Below are 18,258 nucleotides of genomic sequence, written 5' to 3' on the forward strand. Positions count from 1 at the left end.
GCAAGCTTGAGTAGTGACAATGGTGAGATCTCCAAAAGTGCCAACTCCTACCACCCAACACCCAGGAGAGAATAACTTCTTACTCCCCCGTCACAGATCCTGAGCTGAGGTAAACAACCTCTTCAGTTCTCACAGTCCACCTCTCTCCCCCTCTACTGCCCCATTCATGCTGCAAAGATGTCCCAGGACTGTCTACTTAAAGATTACCTTTCTAAAGCAGAGTTGACTCTATGTATTCTGTAAAGGCAATTCTGCTTTTTTGTTTTTTTTCAACACTGACCCAAGAACACTTGGATATAAACAGTAATATCAACATGGTCAGGAAGGGGGAAATTCCACTGGCTTTCTTGTTTCATTTAACATTCTTTGACTTGGGGGTGATAAAAAATATAAAAATATTATAGAACATTTTCAAAGTCAACTTGCTTTATAAGTCCCTTCAAAATTTTATTTGTCCTCTATGTTCATAGCAATTTTAAAGTGTTAGTCTGTAAAATATTGTATCTACATGTACAGCTTTTTTTTTGATAGTCACTTCTAGAACAGGCTGAAAATCAGTCAGGAAAATTCAGTAAGACCGATTTGTGATTTATCCATATTCTTATGTAAACCTGAGATTCTTACATTTGTCACTAATAACAGTAATGAAATAATTAAAGACAAATGAGTTAGTATTTTATCATCTAAAATTTCCCCCTTTTTCCTGAACCTTCTTACATTTCTAGAAAATAGTTAGAAGGAAGTCTGACTGAGACCTCAGGGCTTATTGCTCCAAGTAAAAAGTAAGCTGAAAGAAAAGTTAAGTCATTGAAATTGATATCTACATTTACTTTCCCTTTTCTTTGTACTGTTTGCTCTTGGCTTTAAATTCTTTTGATTCCAGAAGGAAGAAAACTTTGCTAATGCTCTGCCAAGCCTCACTTTTCTGTCATGATTGGAAGGTTTGATGTTACTTAGAATTACTCATGGAAGATGGAAGAGCTGCAGCATTACAATGAAAGCCATCTTGCAACAACCTGAGTTCCTTTTTCTTTTACCTGAGTCAGGAACAAAAAATATTCATGTATATTCCCCAAAGGGACAAAAAAGTATCCAATGAAAGGGCTACCTTGTAGAAAGGTCAGAGCATTTTAGTGCTAAATGACAACTAAAATCACTCTCTCTGCACACCTTATATTGTAAAAGAGAAAGTTAAGACCCAGAATAAGATCAAGAGTTTTTCATTGGTCGTTACGATATTAAAGAAGTTTTGAAATATATGGCTAGCTTTCTCACATCTATGTGCTGATTAGACCTCAGCCAAAGACTTCAGGGGAGCCCTCTGCAAATTTCTAGAGTTCTTTGTGCAGCTTTTCCTCTTGGGTTCTCTGACTTGCAAACTCAAACCGCCAGGCTTTTCCTAGAATCAGCTCTGCCTCCTCATCTCAGAGAGACCCTGCAGTGGGGCTTGAGAACCCTCCAGGCTCTGAGCTGGACAATGGAGCTCACCTCCATTTTGTTTGTTTCCTCTCTCTTGGCAATCACTCTTCTGTGCTACTGATGCCCAGAGTCTGAAATTCATTGTTTTCATACCTTTTGTTTGTTTGCTTGGTGTCATTTCCTGCAGGAGGGTAAATCTGGCTCCTGTTATTCCATCTGCCCTCCAGCAGCTTCCCATACAGGCAGCTCACTTCACTTCATTTTCAATTTTAATGACTTCTGTTCTTTATTACGCCTTTTGTCCCCTTTTATTTTGTTTTGGTTATTCTTCTTGTTCTTTTTCTAACTTCTTGAGTTCATATTAAGTTAATTAGCTTTTAGTCTTTCTAAGTCAATTACTGAATGTTTTGAACTTTTCACTTTGTGTTACTTTATATTTGTTAGGCTATTAAACTAATCCACGTTCTAAACTGTTATTGCTACTGGAAAATGGTCCCGATCCAGACCCCAAAAGAGGATTCTTGAATCTTGCACAAGAAAGAAAGGGTGAGTCCATAAACTGAAAGCATGTTTATTAAGAACGTAAAGGACAAAGAATGGCTACTTCATAGGCAGGGAAGTCCCGAGGGCTACTGATTGCCCATTTTTATGGTTATTTCTTGACTATATTGGTATGAACAGGAGGCAAGGAAATATTGGGGAGAAGGGGGTGGTTCCCTGGCAAAGACACCACCCTCAAGCTTGGAAATCCATGGCCCTAAATTTGAACAGGGATTCCTGTTTTCACAACTTAATGTTGCTTTTTGGCCTGCCACGCCCCCCATCCTATACCCATGTAAACCCTAAACCTCAGGCTCCATGAGCAGAAGATCAGAGGAGCAGAAGAGTGGTGCAGCAGAGAAGGAGAGAAGAGAAGGAATGTCTAAATGTCAAGAGGAGTTCAGCTGGGGACAGTCGGAGAGGAGATAGGCCGTGGGACAGCCAAACTCCAGGGGAAAATCATCTTTCCACTCCATCCCCTTTCCAGCTCTCCATCCATCCCACTGACAGCCACCTCCACCACTCAATAAAACCCCCGTATTCACCATCCTTCAAGTCTGTGTGTGACCTGATTCTTCCTGGACACCGGAGAAGGATCCGGATACCAAGAGGTCACTGAGCTGATTAACACTTAAGCCATCTGTGGACAGCAGAGCTAAGAGGCACTGTAACATGCACATAGGGCTTTGGGAGTTGCAGGCACCCACCCTTAGATCCTACCATGCGGCTGGAGCCCAAAAGCACTTTCTCCAGCTCTTGCACCTGCCTATCGGCATGCTCTCCCTCCTGTCAGGGGTTTGAGCTTATGGTGGCCAAACAGACAAACCACACCCCTGTTGCACGTCCTGTGAGTTGGGGGTCAGGGAACTCTCCTGTTTCAACATGTTAAACAAGGGGTGGATTATTCATGCCTCCCCTTTTTAGACCATATAGGGTAACTTCTGGACGTTGCCTTGGCATTTGTAAACTGTCATGGTACTGTTGGGAGTGTAGCAGTTAGAACAACCAGAGGTCAGATCACCATCTTGGTTTGGGTGGCTTTTGGCCAGCTTCTTGACTGCAACTTGTTTTATCAGCAAGGTCTTTATAACGTGTATCTTGTGCCAACCTCCCATCTCATCTTGTGACTTAGAATGCCTAACTGCCTGGGAATGCAGCCCAGCAGGTCTCAGCCTTATTTTACCAGGCCCCTATCCAAGATGGAGGCACTCTGGTTCAAATGCCTCTGACATTATTTCCAAGATTATTCCATTTTGTCATTATGTAGTGGCCTCTTTATCTTTGAAAATACTTTATCTATCATCTATTTTATTTGTTATTAATATAGCTACATGAAATTTCTGTATTTTTACAGCCTCTTTACCTATTTATTGACATATAATACCCATACAATAAAGAGCATGTAAGGCACTGATCTTAAGAATAGAGTTTGATAATTTTTTTCTAATGTATACAGCCATGTACCCACCACCCAGATCAAGATAGAGAATATTGCCAACATCAAAGGAAGTCACTAGCTTTATTTCAGTTGTTATTTTCCTCAGACATCTTTTTTTTCCATCCATTACTTTCAACTTATCTATTTATGTTTTAAAAATTTTACTTTCAAACAGTAGGTGACTTTTAATAAAGTTACAGTACATTGATTGATTGATTGTTACATTAAAACCCAAGCCACTAAGTATCAAAACATCCTCTGTTCCTATTTTCCCCTCAAATAAAAGTAGACTTACCATGTGTTTAGAGTTTCTGTGTCTGCCAAGGGAGTCTTTAATTGCTAAAACTAAAAGACTTTATCCATATTTTCTTTTAGTGCTTTCCTGTTTTTATTTTAGTATCTTAACCTTAATTATGTGAAATATTTTATGTTGTAAAGAATGAGTAGTAGAGATCCATTTTTTTCTTCTTGAGTATCTGACAAGTTTTCTGAATACGGTGAACAATCTATCTTTTTATATTGATTTGAAAGCTGCTTTCTTCATGACACTAAATTATTACATGTATTTGAATTTACAAATGAGTTGTTATATTTCACTTATCTGAATATATATTTCTTTACACAGAATGTTCCTTTAATTAATGCTTAATATAACTCTATATTATAATTCCTGGCTGAAGAAGTTCCCACTCATTGTTCTTCATTTTCATAATTTTTCTGACTATTAACACACATTTATTCTTCTAGATGGAGGCTGTTCAACCTTGGCACTATTGATATTTTGGACTGGATAACTAAAAATCTGTAGTGGGATCCTTCTAATTTTCTCTACTTTCTTTTTGTAGCTCTGTTTGGTGCCCTCAGGTGGGAATGCTATGCCAACTCTCCAGTACCTTCTTTCTTTTTGGCCCAAAGCAGATATTCTGCAGAGTTTCTTGTATGAGATTGGGTTGTTTCTTAAATTTCAGAGTAGATTATTGTTTATTCTATACTTTTCTTCATTCTCTTTCTTCATTTAAGCAGATTTCAAATAGATGGAATTGGTAAATATTTTCTCAAGCCTCCATCTTCTCATTTTAAATTTCTTTAAGAAACATTTAAATTACCATTTTCACTTATCTGTTTTTAACTGCTCTGCTATTGTTTGATGTTTACAAGTGATTTATTATTTTATCCTTTTTATTAGGTAAGAGGTGTTAATGGTGAGTTTGAGATTGATAGGAGCTATTTTGTTAGAAATAAATGAGGAACTGTTGCAAGAATGGACTGTAATTTTTACATTTTATTCAATTGTTTTGGTTTCTCACAGCCTTATGACACTTTCCTTAGTGTTTAACACAAACAACTAAAGTAAAATAACTGCCATTTCTCTCCTTGCAGTTTTGCAAACAGCTCTTTTTATAAGAACTGTGATGGCCTCTAGCAAGCAGTCTCAAGTACTTGATATATCAACACATTATTGCCCCTTTTTTTCACACTTGAAGTTTGTAGAATAAACCACTAAAAATATCATAGTATCTGAGGAGAAAGGACCTCTCCAGATGATGTTTTCTTGCCTGGGGCCAATATGTGCACCATAGAGTCCCCTCTATCTGCCATAAAACTTTGTTTATGAAGCATTGCTTTAATCAATCTTCACATGGTAGGACGATACAGGCAAAAGATGAGGTCTTGCTATACATCTCTTTCAACGTTTTCCTTCAAGACCATTTTGCCTTTAGTCACTTTTTCTTTATATTTTCAGCAGCAGTTATTTATTTCATTTCATTCTATTTGACCCATCCAAATGTTTAACATGGTTTTATAAAAGTAACTTTATTTTCAGCTTGTCTGTAGATTCAATTTTCTTGTAGTTGCTGGTATAAGTAATAGGGAAAAATGTATCAGTCTTATACAATAAAGAAGTTCACATGAGTGTGTGTGGGAGTGTGTGATATAGGAAGAAGCAATCAGTATATAACAACATATGTCTGCCTGCTACGCTTTTAATATTTGTTAGAGTTTTAGTTCCTATGAGTATCTTGGAGGTGCTGGAATATATATGCAAATTTCCTTCTAAAAGATTGCACCAAGTTACATTACCATAACAACAATAAGAATTTACTGCAGCCTTAGCACATTGGATATTATCTTAGAAATACCACTTAGTAGGTTTCATAGATAATGGATAAATTTTCTGTTGTTTTAATTTACATTTTAAAAGTAGTGAGGTTGAAAATGATGCAATTTGAAATGCATGTGCATAAGAAGTTGAATAGAAGTTTATTGGTCAGAAGGTGGAATGAGTTTTGAACAGGTTAAATGTTTTGAAAAACAGTATGAATGTACTGAATACTTTTGAGGTGTGATCTTCTAATTGCTCTAGCAAATTGAATTGGTCATAAGAAAACGTTTGAATTTTTCCAGTCAGTCAGTCATTGTATTAGTTCATTCCCATGCTGCTATAAAGAAGTGCCTGAGACTGGGTAATTTATAAAGGAAAGAAGTTTAATTGACTCACAATTCTGCATGGCTGAGAAGGTTTCAGGAAACACAATCGTGGCAGAAGGGGAAGCAAACACATCCTTTTTCACATGATGGCAGAAGTAAATGGGGAAGCCCCTTATACAACCATCAGATTTCATGAGAATTTGCTCACTATCATGAAAATAGCATGGGGGAAACCACCACAATGATTCAATTACCTCCCACTACATTCCTCCCACAACACGTGGGGATTGTGGGAACTACAATTCAAGATGAGATTTGGGTGGGGACACAGCCAAACCACATCACTATGCCCCTGACTCCTCCCAAATCTCATCTCCTCACATTTCAAAACACAATCATGCCTTCCAAACAGTCCCCTAAAGTCTTAACTCATTCCAGCATTAACTCAAAAGTCCAAGTCCAAAGTCTCATCTGAGACAAGGCAAGTCCCTTCCACCTATGAGCCTGTAAAATCAAAAGCAAGTTAGTTACTTCCTAGATACAATGAGGGTATAGGCAATGTGTAAATGCACCCACTCTAAATAGGAGCAATTGGCCAAAAACAGGGGCTACAGGCCCATGCAAGTCTGAAATCCAGTGGGGCAGTAATTAAATCTTAAAGCACCTTAATAATCTCTTTTGACTCCATGTCTCACATCCAGGTAATGCCGATGCAAGAGGTGGGCTCCCACACTCTTGGGAAGCTCTGCTCTTGTGGCTTTGCATGGTACAACCCCCCTCTTGGCTGCTTTCACAGGCTTTCTGTTATCCAGTTCCAAAGTCACTTCTGCATTTTTAGGTATCCTTATAGCAGCACCCCACCTCTAGTCGTAACTTACTGTATTAGTCTGTTCTCATGCTGCTATAAAAAACTGCCCAAGACTGTGTAATTTATAAAGGAAAGAGGTTTAATTGATCTACAGTTTTGCATGGCTGGGAAGGTCTCAGGATACTTACAATCATGACCAAAGGGGAAACAAACACATCTTTCTTACATAGTGGCAGGAAGGAGAAGAATGAGAGCTGAGTGAAGGGGGAAGCTCCTTTATAAAACTATCAGATTATGTGAGAATTTACTCACTATCATGAGAATAGCATAGGGGAAACCACCGCAATGATTCAAGTACCTCCCACTGGGTTCCTCCCATGACACATGGGGATTATTGGAACTACAATTCAAGATGAGATTTGAGTGGGAACACAGCCAAACCATATCAGTCATTCCACATATTGAGTGATTTCTGTCTTCTATTCACTATTCTTCCACAGAGAGGGACCCATAGTCATTACCTTCAAGGAACCTAAATCCTGGCGTCTTTATGGTTATGGGTGGTGTATAATATATAGGTAAGCCAATGTTACAGGATGTTGTGAAACTATTCCTATTCTTCCATAATTAGCCACTAGGACCACGGCTGAAACCAAGAGGCACTGATTACCACCTCACTCTAAAGAGAATTACTGAGCTTGTGCTCACTGCTGGGGCCAGATCTCTTTGCAGGGCTATGTTAGGCTTTACCCAATGTGACCCTCTAGTCTGTACAAGGAGAGGAATGCAGAGGGAAAGAGATTCACTGGAGTCTCTTGTCAGTGACCTGGTGGTGAATATATGGTAATGGGTAAATCCCATTCACCTGATGAAGAAAAGGAGAAGGATGCACTTCATTCTTAGAATCTAAGCAGGAACAGGAAAGGGAAAATCTAGGAGAAAAGCTTACAAAGACTGTAAATGCCTTCAAGAAGATGAGAGAAACTAATATTTGGTTTACTGTCAGCAGGCTGCTCGGGCGGCATTTTGCCAATATAGCCCTATCCCTACGTGAGTAGGGGAAAGGGAATTGTGGTTGGACAACCGAGTTCTGAGAAAGGCAGTGATTGAGCAGCTGAACTCCATCCATTTGGTGGGTAAGGACCCCAGAGTATTCAAAGGATCAAATGGAATGTGACTGAAGAGTTATCTTGCTGATGTTACCCAGGAGGACTGTCCCCTAGGCAAGGGGACACCAAACACAATGAGGCATGGGATAAGGATTTCGTGATGAGAATTGGGCAGAACTGGAGTTTAATCCCCATGTCATGGTAAGGCCCTCTGAAAGTCTCTCTATACCTTTGAGGGACTCAGCATTTCGATTCTGATTCCTAGAGTCCCTTAGTGGTCAGTCAATGTAAGCCAAGTTAGTAGCTACAGCCGTCAGGCACACAATTACACCGTGAACAGTGAAGTAAAAAAATGTCCTTTCTTTGCTTTCTTTCTCTAATCCCAATCCCAGAGGCATGAAAACGTAGAAAAAAGAAGTAGCTGTATAGCTTTCATTTACATCTAAGATTGGTGTTTTGAAATTTTAATAACAAAGAAGACCAGAAAGTTGCGTATCTCCCCAAGATGTTTCTAGGGAATAGGAATAAGAAATAGGAAAATTATATTCCATGCAGTATAAGCAAATTTAAAGAATTGATTTTTTTTACCCTGCTGAATTGAGACTTGCCAATAACTAGTTATACAAATAAGGAGGGTAGTCTTGGAAGCTGAGTGCTGTGAAAAAAATAGAGGAAGAAAATGAAAGAAAAATTAATGGGAAGGAGGGAAGAAGACTGCAAGCTGCTTTGCGTTGGGTAGGCAGCAAAGACCTATTTCATTCAATGAAATTTTCCTGAGTTTTCCTGTGTTCTAGCCATTATTCTGGGCTCTGAGGATACATAGTAAACAAAGCAGATGAAAAATACTGTCATCAGAATTTTCTTTGAAGGTGTGAGACAGGAATAATATGGAGGCAGTCAAGCAAAGATATGAAGCAAAAAAAGGAGAAAAAATTAGAACAAAGTTCCTAAGAAAGGAGCAACCTTAGTATGTTGGAGTTTTGGGGAAAAGTTCAGTGGCTGCAACCTAATGACATGAGAGAGTGGGAGAGGGTTGAGGGTGGCAGGCCAGGTGAGCTGAGCATGTGGACAGGTCAGAACTTCAGAGAGCATGCTAACAAGTGGTGATTTTATTCTGGTGCAGTGAAAAACCTACTGGAGATTTTAAGTAGGAGAAATACATGATCTAATTGATAGTTTGAAAAAATTGCTCTGTGAAGGAGGGAATATAAAAAACAAGAGTAGAGACAGAGAGACAAGCTGTGGGGCTGTTACTATATTCCATGCAATCTCATCCATTCTTTTTAGTAAGAATAAATGCTGCTGGTCACCTTTTAGTGATTTCTTTTTAAAATTTCATAATATTCAGAGATGGGGATACTTTAATCTGAGGACATTAAAATATTCAGCATTTTTATGCTTTGGTAGGCCTAGAAAAAGTTTAATAGACTTAGGTAAGACTTACATTAAACTGATTACTTTTGATTTAAAGGTAATAGCGTTCAGCTGAGAATGGAAATAATTTTCACCTGGTTGGCAATGTTGAAATCACTTCTGAACCTTCAGTTTTATCCAGTTGAATAATAAAGGTCTAAAGTTTCCTTTATTTGCTTTTGTCAGAGCAAATTGTTACCAATAACACCACCTACAAGAGAGAAGAGCCATGAGAAGGGTCAAGGACAATCTATGAGTAACTTAAGTGGAGGCTGATATAACATATTCTCTAATATGTGATGCTCTGATAGCATTTGACAAGACCATTTGGAAGAGACCCAGATGGAGACAACAATTCTAGTTAATATGCTCCATTGAGTGATGTTCATCAGCTGATTATAAGAACTCAGGCTGAACTCTAGTCATAAAATTTGGAAAGAAGGCAGTTTGAGAAATGGTATATTCTTCACTGCGAAATGATTGACCTGAGCATGAAATCAATTCTAAAAATAACTAAGGGGCAGATAAGTTCAGGACCAAGCTTATAAAAATGAGAACCACTCAAAAGATCTCCAGTTTTATTCCTAAACCTATCTGTGCTGAAGAACTTTTTGGATGCTTGCCACAGGACTGAAATTCCTGCCTCTAATTTAGACAATGACAGTTCTCTGTAATCCACAATTGAATGGTCACTGGAACATGTTAGACATGCAACATAGTCAAAGAATGCATAGATTAGGGTAGCTATGTCAATTATAAGTAAAACCCCATGTAGACTAATGTAACTCTGTTAGGGAGATAGGGAGATGTGTACTAGCAACCGTCTTGTTGCTATATGTATATATGTATATATATATGTATATATATATTTAGTTTTGAAAAAGTTAATGGCTTTTGTTATTGTCTCTTCAAAAATGTAATATAGTTTTGTTACAGAAAATTAACAAACTAGAAAAAAGTATAAAGAAAAAGACAAAAATTAGCTATAATCCCACCAAGTGAAATTAAGCTCTATACATATCCTGGCATCTCCCCCATTCCACAGCCCCCTCACCCACAGAAAGAACCTTTAATGTAGAACTGTCTGCAATCTTTTAAGTATGCAACAAACACCATTCCTTGTCATCAGACCTACCAGATTTTATCATGGTGTGACTGTAATGTCTGAGGTTTCTGAAGTACTTTAGAATTTATACATTCAAAGCAGTCACCTGGAGAGGTAATAACATTCATTTATTCAAATGCAGATGTTGAACATAGCAGATTTGTGACAATCTCTTACTGCTCACTTAGGGGAGGCATACAGCATATGGCCATGGCCTGCTCTACGTCCTGTTTTTAGGATGGGAGAAAAGAGACCTCAGACACTCCTCCTTCTGACTCCAAGGATAAGGCAGTCAGAATGTATGTGGTGTGTACTCGAAGAGGAAACGTGCTGCACATTGGGACCCCAGGTCCTTTGGTTTAACCTGTCCTTTCTGAGGCGTGAGCATCCTGGAGTCCCTCAGAGATTTCTGACCCAGCCATCTCAGTAAGATCTGCTGTGTCCTGGAGGTGATAAGTGCTCTCCAGAGTTCATTTGAAAGTCAGGCCCTTCTCTATGTGCTCCTACCCCTGTGCCTGTCATTCTCTTTACTGTTGAGGAGGGACCTTAACTCCTGGCAGGTGAACTATAATTAAGATCAATGGATACTAAAGTAAGCCTATCAAAAATCTGGTTTTTGACAAAGATTTGAATAGAATTTGGTCCTTGCCCTCAAGGATCTCACAGTATGATAAACTTGTCTTTGCTTTTTAAATTACAGTGCCGTTTCAGCAGTCAGGCACCTTGGGTACTTGACTGAATCTTGTTCTTTTCCAATATGTTTCACATGAGACTTCATGTTATCCTGGACAACCACCTAATGAGAGTCCAGGCTGAAGTCTTCATTCCCCTTCTGCATGTTCTCTCCTTTGGCTTTGTTCAGACCCTTCTTTCTTCTCATCTATCCTACTGTAATGGGCTTTACATTTTAAACATAGCTTGAAATAACAAATCATGACTATAATACATGCAAATAGTTTGTATTTTGTTTTATTTTTATTTAGGAGTAGAGAATACAGTAATAGTGAGGCAGGAGAACAGGCAATTAGGATAGCCAAGAGTTGGGGCATACGCAAAGGAATAGCAGGTGCAGCCAGTTTGCATAAACAAGAGAACAGCAGGTGCAGCCGGTTCTAGGCAAGATCAGGCAGCATGCAGGCCACATCCTCATGCCTGTGATAAAAAGACAAGAAGTTTCCACTTCAGCCTCTGCTTGACCATGAGCTAAGCCTCCACTTCAGCCTCTGATTGGTCACAGGCCAATCCTTCATAGGCTGTAGCCAATTGGAGGCTTCTAAAGGGTACCTAGGGGTGTTGCCAAGTTCTTTTGGCTTTATAAAAACCCTGATTGGGGCCGGGAACAGTGGCTCACACCTGTAATCCCAGCACTTTGGAGGCCAAGGCAGGTGGATCACCTGAGGTCAGGAGTTTGAAACCAGCCTGGCCAACACAGCGAAACCCCATCTCTGCTATTAAAAAAATACAAAAATTAGTCAGGCATGGTGGCCCGCACCTGTAGTCCCAACTACTGTGGAGGCTGAAGCACGAGAATCACTGGAACCAGGGAGGCAGAGGCTGCAGTGAGCAGAGATTGCGCCACTTTGCACTCGAGCCTGGGTGACAGAGGGCAACTCTGTCTCAAAAAAAAAAAAAAAAAAAAAATTAAAAGAAGCATTAATGATTCAAAAAAAATCACTGATGTTAAGAATTCATGGGTGGAAATTTGAAAAATCTGTTTCAGAATATGTGAGAATTAAGAAAGGCAAAAGTTTTATTTTTTTTTATTTATTTATATATTTATTGAGACAGGGTCTCACTCTGTTGCCCAGGCTGGAGTGCAGTAGTGTGATCACAGCTCACTGCAGCCTTGATTTCCCAGGCTCAAGCAATCTTCCCACTTCAGCCCCCTGAATAGCTGATACTACACATGTGCACCACCACGCCTTTCTAATTTTCATATTTTTTGTATAGACTAGGTTTCACCTTTTTGCTCAGGCTGGTCTCAAACTCCTGAGCTCAAACAATCCTCCTGCCTTGGCCTCCCCCAAAGTTTTAAACATATGTAAATATATTATTTTAAATATTTTATACACTAATAGGGTAAATACTATAAGTAGAATCTTAATATTTCCTCAATATCCATCAAAATATGTGAAAGCAAGTTAGACAAAAACTTAGGGAGATCTTCCATTGGGAAAATGGGGGACAGATTTATATTTAGAGGTTCCCTTTAATTGGGCAAATGCAAAAAAAAAATTCTGCTAGAGAAACACAGTGACTTCTATGTGTCCATTTGAAAAAGATGTAATTTTATGCAGTTCTGTTTCTCTTTTGAGTTTAACTGAACTCAGAGGAATAAACCCTCCTAGAGCTGTTCACACTGGTATATAGAGCAAAATTAAAAACTGAATTCTCACCTTTATCAGTCGGCGAATACTGTAATAAATTAAGAGGATCATTCCAATAACACCAGCCATCGGACACAAAATAATGAGTATTTTCTCTACAAGAGCTAAAGAGAGCAGCAAAATAATGAAAGTCTGAAATAAATGACCAGATAGCAATTGAAAAATAAGACAGATAACATCAGGGTAACATCACCTTGCCTTTTAATACAAAGTACAATTAACGTACTATTATGTGTATTTTGTCTTTTTTTAAACTGTGTGCTTTACAGTAACCTTGTGGGAAACTGGGACTGTGGGTGATCATGTCTTTTGTCCAAGGTCGCACAAATAGTTGATGACAGAACTAAGACCTGAGGCTTCTGATTCCAGACCCAGCGTTCTTCACTAGTGTAACTGTAGATAAGAACTCAGTGGACGTTCTCCTCAGATATGGGGAAAACACCACAAATTCTCCCATAGTTTGGAAGTTATGAGAGAAAACAATGTATCTTAACATATAAAAGAGCATTGAACAGATCATAGAATCATAATTTTGGAAAGAAACTGGTATAAACAGTTTACAAATGAAGAAAAGAAGCTGGATAAGGTTAACTTAGCCTTGGTCAGACAACTAGTTAAAAGTAGAATTATAACTATAATGCAGGTCATCTATATTCTAAGCTTTATTCCTTCCACAGTATTCTTATGCATAGTCTCCAATATAGTCACTAAAAATGCTTGTTAAGTCATTTATATGTTGGGAATGAAACAATTGAAATCAAGTAAGAGATATTTCCATATTTATAGCATATTTGTAGTGCTTCCAGATGCAGTAAATAGAATGGAAGGCTAGACATAAAGGTAAAATGGCTCATTTATTTGCCTAATTAATATTTAAAAGTCCTATTATTGATAAAAAGTAAAAGTAGCATTTCCTCTTGCTGGTGTTGCCCAGCCTTCTTGACCACTTAGCTTGAATGTATGCGATAGTGATGAAGTTCTATGATGTGCTTTTTACCCTGTGAGCCGTGGACACAGCCAAGTGTGAAGGGAGGGTTGGAATGCAGAATAGCAAATGAGCACACACAGTGATACTCAAGTGAGGGGAAGGGATGTCCCTTCAGCAGAGGTTGTCAAGCTGGTCCCTAAGTGGTTGCATTGGGCCAAAAATGAATCAAGGCTGAGATTTACCCTTGAAATACAGTACCAGTTAATTAGATGATTTTAAATGCCTTGCTTTTTACATGAGGGAAGAGGGAACTTCACTTGTTTTATAAGCTCTTATGAGGCTTCTTTCAAGTACTCAGGGTTGGTTAGAAAGGTAAAACATCTAACTTAAGAGAAAAACTATTACCAAATTATGTATTTCTATTTCCAAAATGTTTTTATTTATTTTTATTTACTTATGTATTTGTTTTTGAGACAGGGTGTTACCAAGGCTAGAGTACAGTGGCACAGTCATAGCTCACTGCAGCCTCAAACTCCCAGGCTCAGGCAATCAATCCGATCCTCCCACCTCAGCCAGCCTCCCAAGCAGTTGAGACTACAGGTGCGTGCCCCATCCCAGCTAATTTTTGTATTTTTTGTAGAGATAGATTTTGCCGTATTGCCCAGGCTGTTCTCAAATTCCTGGGCTCAAGCGATTAGCCAGGCTCGGCCTCCCAAAATTATAGGGATTATAGGCATGAGCCACGGCCCCTGGCCCCCAAAATGTTTTTAAAAATAAGAAATGCCTATTTTAATTTTAAAAAGAGAATATTTTCTTTGTCTTTACAATTTCGTGTGAATAAAGTTAACAACATATGCTCTTCTGTTTTAAGATTGACACATTTTCTTAGGCATTTGAAACAAGCAATGGATAGTTTAAAATGGAGTGACTTTTATTCTTTGTCAAATATTAACATACCTGGTACAGTGAAACGATGGACAAGTTGTTCCCCTTCTCCTATAAAGCAAAATTTCAATGTAAGTCCAAATAAGTAAGACATGTGCGAAGAAAAAAATCATTTTGGAATCAAACTGTTCTGCGGGTTTCCTTTTCTTAATCATATTTTGAGAGTTGTTGGTCAACTTTCAACATCTAGCTAGTAACATTTATGAGGTAATGTGTCAGTCGTACCATTAGTAATTTCAGTATCTACTTTTAATGACCCAACAAGTATTCATGGATGAGAAATAAGCAAATTGTCTCATAACTGAGGGGAAAGGAATGAGAAAGTATTGGAAGAATCACTTATTGACTTCCACAAGAAGCAATGCATTTTTAAAAAATGTAAAAATAATAAGAAGAAAGGAGGCATATGGAGCCATTACTCCACAGAGATGCCAGTCCCATGCAAAGAGGGGTCATGCGGCTATCAATTTTCCAGATTTCTGCCACAGCCACTGTCTGAATCTAAACTGTTACTGTGTCTCATTTGAGCTTTTGCCAATAGTCTCTCTGGATTCTATGTCAGCAGCAATTGATAGTATGGTTGCCTTACTGTTCCACCTGTGCTAACCTTCCCTCTCAGTCCACATCCTACTTTTGTCTCTGTCTCCACTTGCCATTTTACATCATGAAGCTCTCTTACTACCGAAGCCACACAATTTTCTAGAGTTTAATTATTACAAATTACTTAGTATGTACTATGTTGTTTGATGATTGAGGATTCAGGTATATTTTTTCATTCTTTAGGCTTTACGTCCAAAGGTTAATTGGGGCTTGCCTTCTCTTTCTTGGTCACAGTTAATAGTTGTGGGTGATATATGGGCTTTGGAGTAAAAGAGATGGGTTTTCTGTCATGAAAGCTTGAGAACTGTCATGAGTTACAGCTCGTGTAAATAGAGTTCAATCACAACAATGACTCCAGAGCAACTATTTAAAACTAAGAACATACCGTCATCCTCTTCTGTAGGGTAAACAGTTGTAACAGAAATTTCTGAAACTTCATGAGCTCTAGGAGTGGCTGGATATGTGTCCCATTTGTGCTTATCTGCATATAAGTGAAGTTGAGAAAGGGATCAAGAATGAGGTGACTGCGTGGACACAAAGCGTATTATGAAAGACAAACTCTCCCACATCCCTCCCAGCAGCGGCTCCAGAATTTCTTCTTCTCCCCTGCAAACTAACAAGAGAGACTGCCACCAGATTCCTCTTATCTCAGCACCCAGCTTTGCTTATTGTTTATCAGTCACTGAGAATGTGTGAGGCTCTGAGCTAATAACTTTTAGACACATCTTCTTATTTAGCCTTTAGAGAAATGCTGTGAGATAAGTACTGTGTTATTGGCCCCATTTTAAAATTAATGGGATAGAAACCCTGCAGGGCAACTCACCCTGGGTCAGCAGCTGGGATAGAGCTGAGCCCGGGTCTGAGCTGAACTCAGTTTGCCCACAGACCCTCCGCACCACCGCACTATTAGGTCCCCTTTATCTGGCCCCCTAGTTCATGGTCACGTGCATTATTTCTGTGCTTTGCCACATTGTTTTAATTTCTTTAACTCACAGTATTATTTCTGTGAGATATTTCAGCGGCAAGAATTCCTCCGTAGTAGGAATTGTGTCTACTTAGTAGGCTGTGTCTACTTAGCTCGCATTTCTCAGTGTTTGTCAGTTTCTCTGCAGTGACAGGTCCCCTAAAATAGGGTTGCATCACAAAAATCATTTCGGAGCCACAATTTAAAAATAAAAATGAAAACAAACCATTTATCTGTGATGAGATGTAACTCTTTGTGACCGAAGAAGAGGTTGAAGTGTGCATTGCCACCTCAGTGGTACTTGATGCTGATATGCTCACAATTGCTGTATAAAATAGAAGTTGAGAAAGGGATTAAGAACGAGGTGACTGAGCGGACCATAAAGCATATCGCAAAAGACAAATTCCTCTCACATCCCTCCAGTCCCTGAGCTAAGCGCTTTGGTATATATCTTACATAATGTTTAGAGAATTGCTGTGTGGTAAGTATTGTATTATTGGCCTTATTTTAAAATTAAGGGGCCAGAAGCCCCTCCAGAATTTTTGTACAGCAGAGGTTTACAGATAAAGTGTGCCTTGGTTTTCTCATCTGTACAATAATAATACTTGCCTCAAAATGTCATTGTGAGAACGAAATTAGTTTAAATATGTGTGTGTATGTGGTATGTGTGTGTATGTGATGTGTATGTGTTAGTATAGTACTTGACACATAAAGAGCATTACATATATGTTGGGTATTATTGTTATTATGCTTATAAAGGGGTAACTTGAAGTTGCATTTTGGAAACTGTCTATGCTAAGAAAGGTGGAAGCTCATAATAATTATACAGAACAAAAGTTCTGTCCCATATCTCAGTGTCTCCATCTGCTAGGGACAATTTTACTTCTTCAATAAAAGTGGAAACAATAAGAAAACACTATTACATTGCATGAACCCAGGAGGCAGAGCTTGCAGTGAGCAGAGATCACGCCACTGCACTCCAGCCTGGGTGACAGAACGAGACTCCGTTTCAAAAAAAAAAAAAAAAAAAAAACCACGCACGCAAACATGAAATCAGAATGTAGACTCACAAATATCCTTTTAAAATCTCATTAAATAAATTGTGAATTATTTTTGTAATTAAACACTTTTTATTCTTAAATGCAAGACATTTCAAATTTATAAGTTATTTTATAAAATTTTATAAATTAAATTCTTTAAATTGCAAAAGTAATATAGATTCAATAAAGAAAATTTGGGAACTACAAGAAAGCACAAAGTATAATATAAAATTCATCTACAGTCAGCTGATGCCATGTTGAACATTTGACACATTTTGATATATAGCCATCTGAACTTTTAGTTGTTATATGTAAATATGGGATCATGGTGTTTAAATATGTGTGAATATGTATATAATGTTTACAAGTCTGACTTTCTACTTAATATGCCACAGATATCCCTATGCTGTCAAATATTCTTCTATGAGAAGATTTTTATGACTGCAGAGTATTCCATTGTATGAATGTTCTGTGGTTTATATTTCAGTCTCCTACTCTGTGCATTCATGTGTTTTTCACTCTTCTGAGAGTTATAAATCATTATGATAAACATCAGTACCCTGAACTCTGTAGATGTACCTTTGCTCATCTCTTGGAGACATTCAAATGAGGGGAATGGCACCCAAGTGCAATGGAGTGGAGGTGGAAGGGCTTCTTCTCAGAGGCAGCCAACTTGGCCCCTCAGCTGAATGCTCAAAGTTTCCTGGAGAGCACACAAACAACAGAAAACATCTTCTCTGACACCTCTCATTAGTCTACCCAAGGGAAGACTTCTAAAACCTTCCTCTATTTATCAGCTGATAGGTAATCAGTTTACCTCCAAATCATGGAGAAGACATGATCTATTGTTCCTAAACTGTCTATGTTTTCTCTTCTCTTTAAAGTTCTTTTCTGGCCTTGCTCTTTAACTTGGCCTGCCACCTGATTCCATCATGTGTGTATAAACGATTGCCATACGAATTCTCTAAATAGCATGCAAAACAATTACTGAATGTTTCTAAGTTGTTCAGCACTCAGGTATAATGGCTTTTAAGATAATATAAAAACCAATGCTTTTAAACAATAATCTGGTGATAGGCATTTTGAAGTTTAACAAATTTTAATATTAAAATAACAGAAAGACATTTTTATG

General features: G+C 38.3%; 1 protein-coding gene and 1 long non-coding RNA gene across 2 annotated transcripts in view; one reads left to right on the forward strand and one right to left on the reverse strand.

Annotated features, from left to right (window-relative positions):
- The window catches only part of LOC129397633 (uncharacterized), a 269,094-nt gene that overhangs the window by 227,777 nt on the left and 23,059 nt on the right, over positions 1–18,258 (forward strand). The gene's annotated exons all lie outside the window — the stretch shown is intronic.
- LOC117974307 (uncharacterized) lies at positions 11,141–16,409 on the reverse strand. Its single transcript, XM_063603920.1, has 3 exons — positions 16,313–16,409; positions 14,535–14,573; positions 11,141–11,414 (listed from the first exon to the last, which is right to left on the reverse strand). Exons 1-3 carry the CDS (start codon positions 16,368–16,370, stop codon positions 11,287–11,289), a joined length of 225 nt encoding a protein of 74 aa, XP_063459990.1. The 5' UTR covers positions 16,371–16,409; the 3' UTR covers positions 11,141–11,286.

The sequence above is a fragment of the Pan paniscus genome, chromosome 3, assembly GCF_029289425.2.
Source record: "Pan paniscus chromosome 3, NHGRI_mPanPan1-v2.0_pri, whole genome shotgun sequence".
Taxonomy (NCBI): domain Eukaryota; kingdom Metazoa; phylum Chordata; class Mammalia; order Primates; family Hominidae; genus Pan; species Pan paniscus.

Bases quoted from the DNA above. Each gene is read 5' to 3' on its own strand.
- LOC117974307 (XM_063603920.1), bottom strand. From the start codon at position 16,370: ATGCACACTTCAACCTCTTCTTCGGTCACAAAGAGTTACATCTCATCA. The intron at 14,574-16,312 runs GTTTGTTTTCAT...TTTGCTTTATAG, and splicing joins CATCTCATCACAGATAAATG to GAGAAGGGGAACAACTTGTC. The intron at 11,415-14,534 runs GTATGTTAATAT...TTTTTATCACAG, and splicing joins CCATCGTTTCACTGTACCAG to GCATGAGGATGTGGCCTGCA.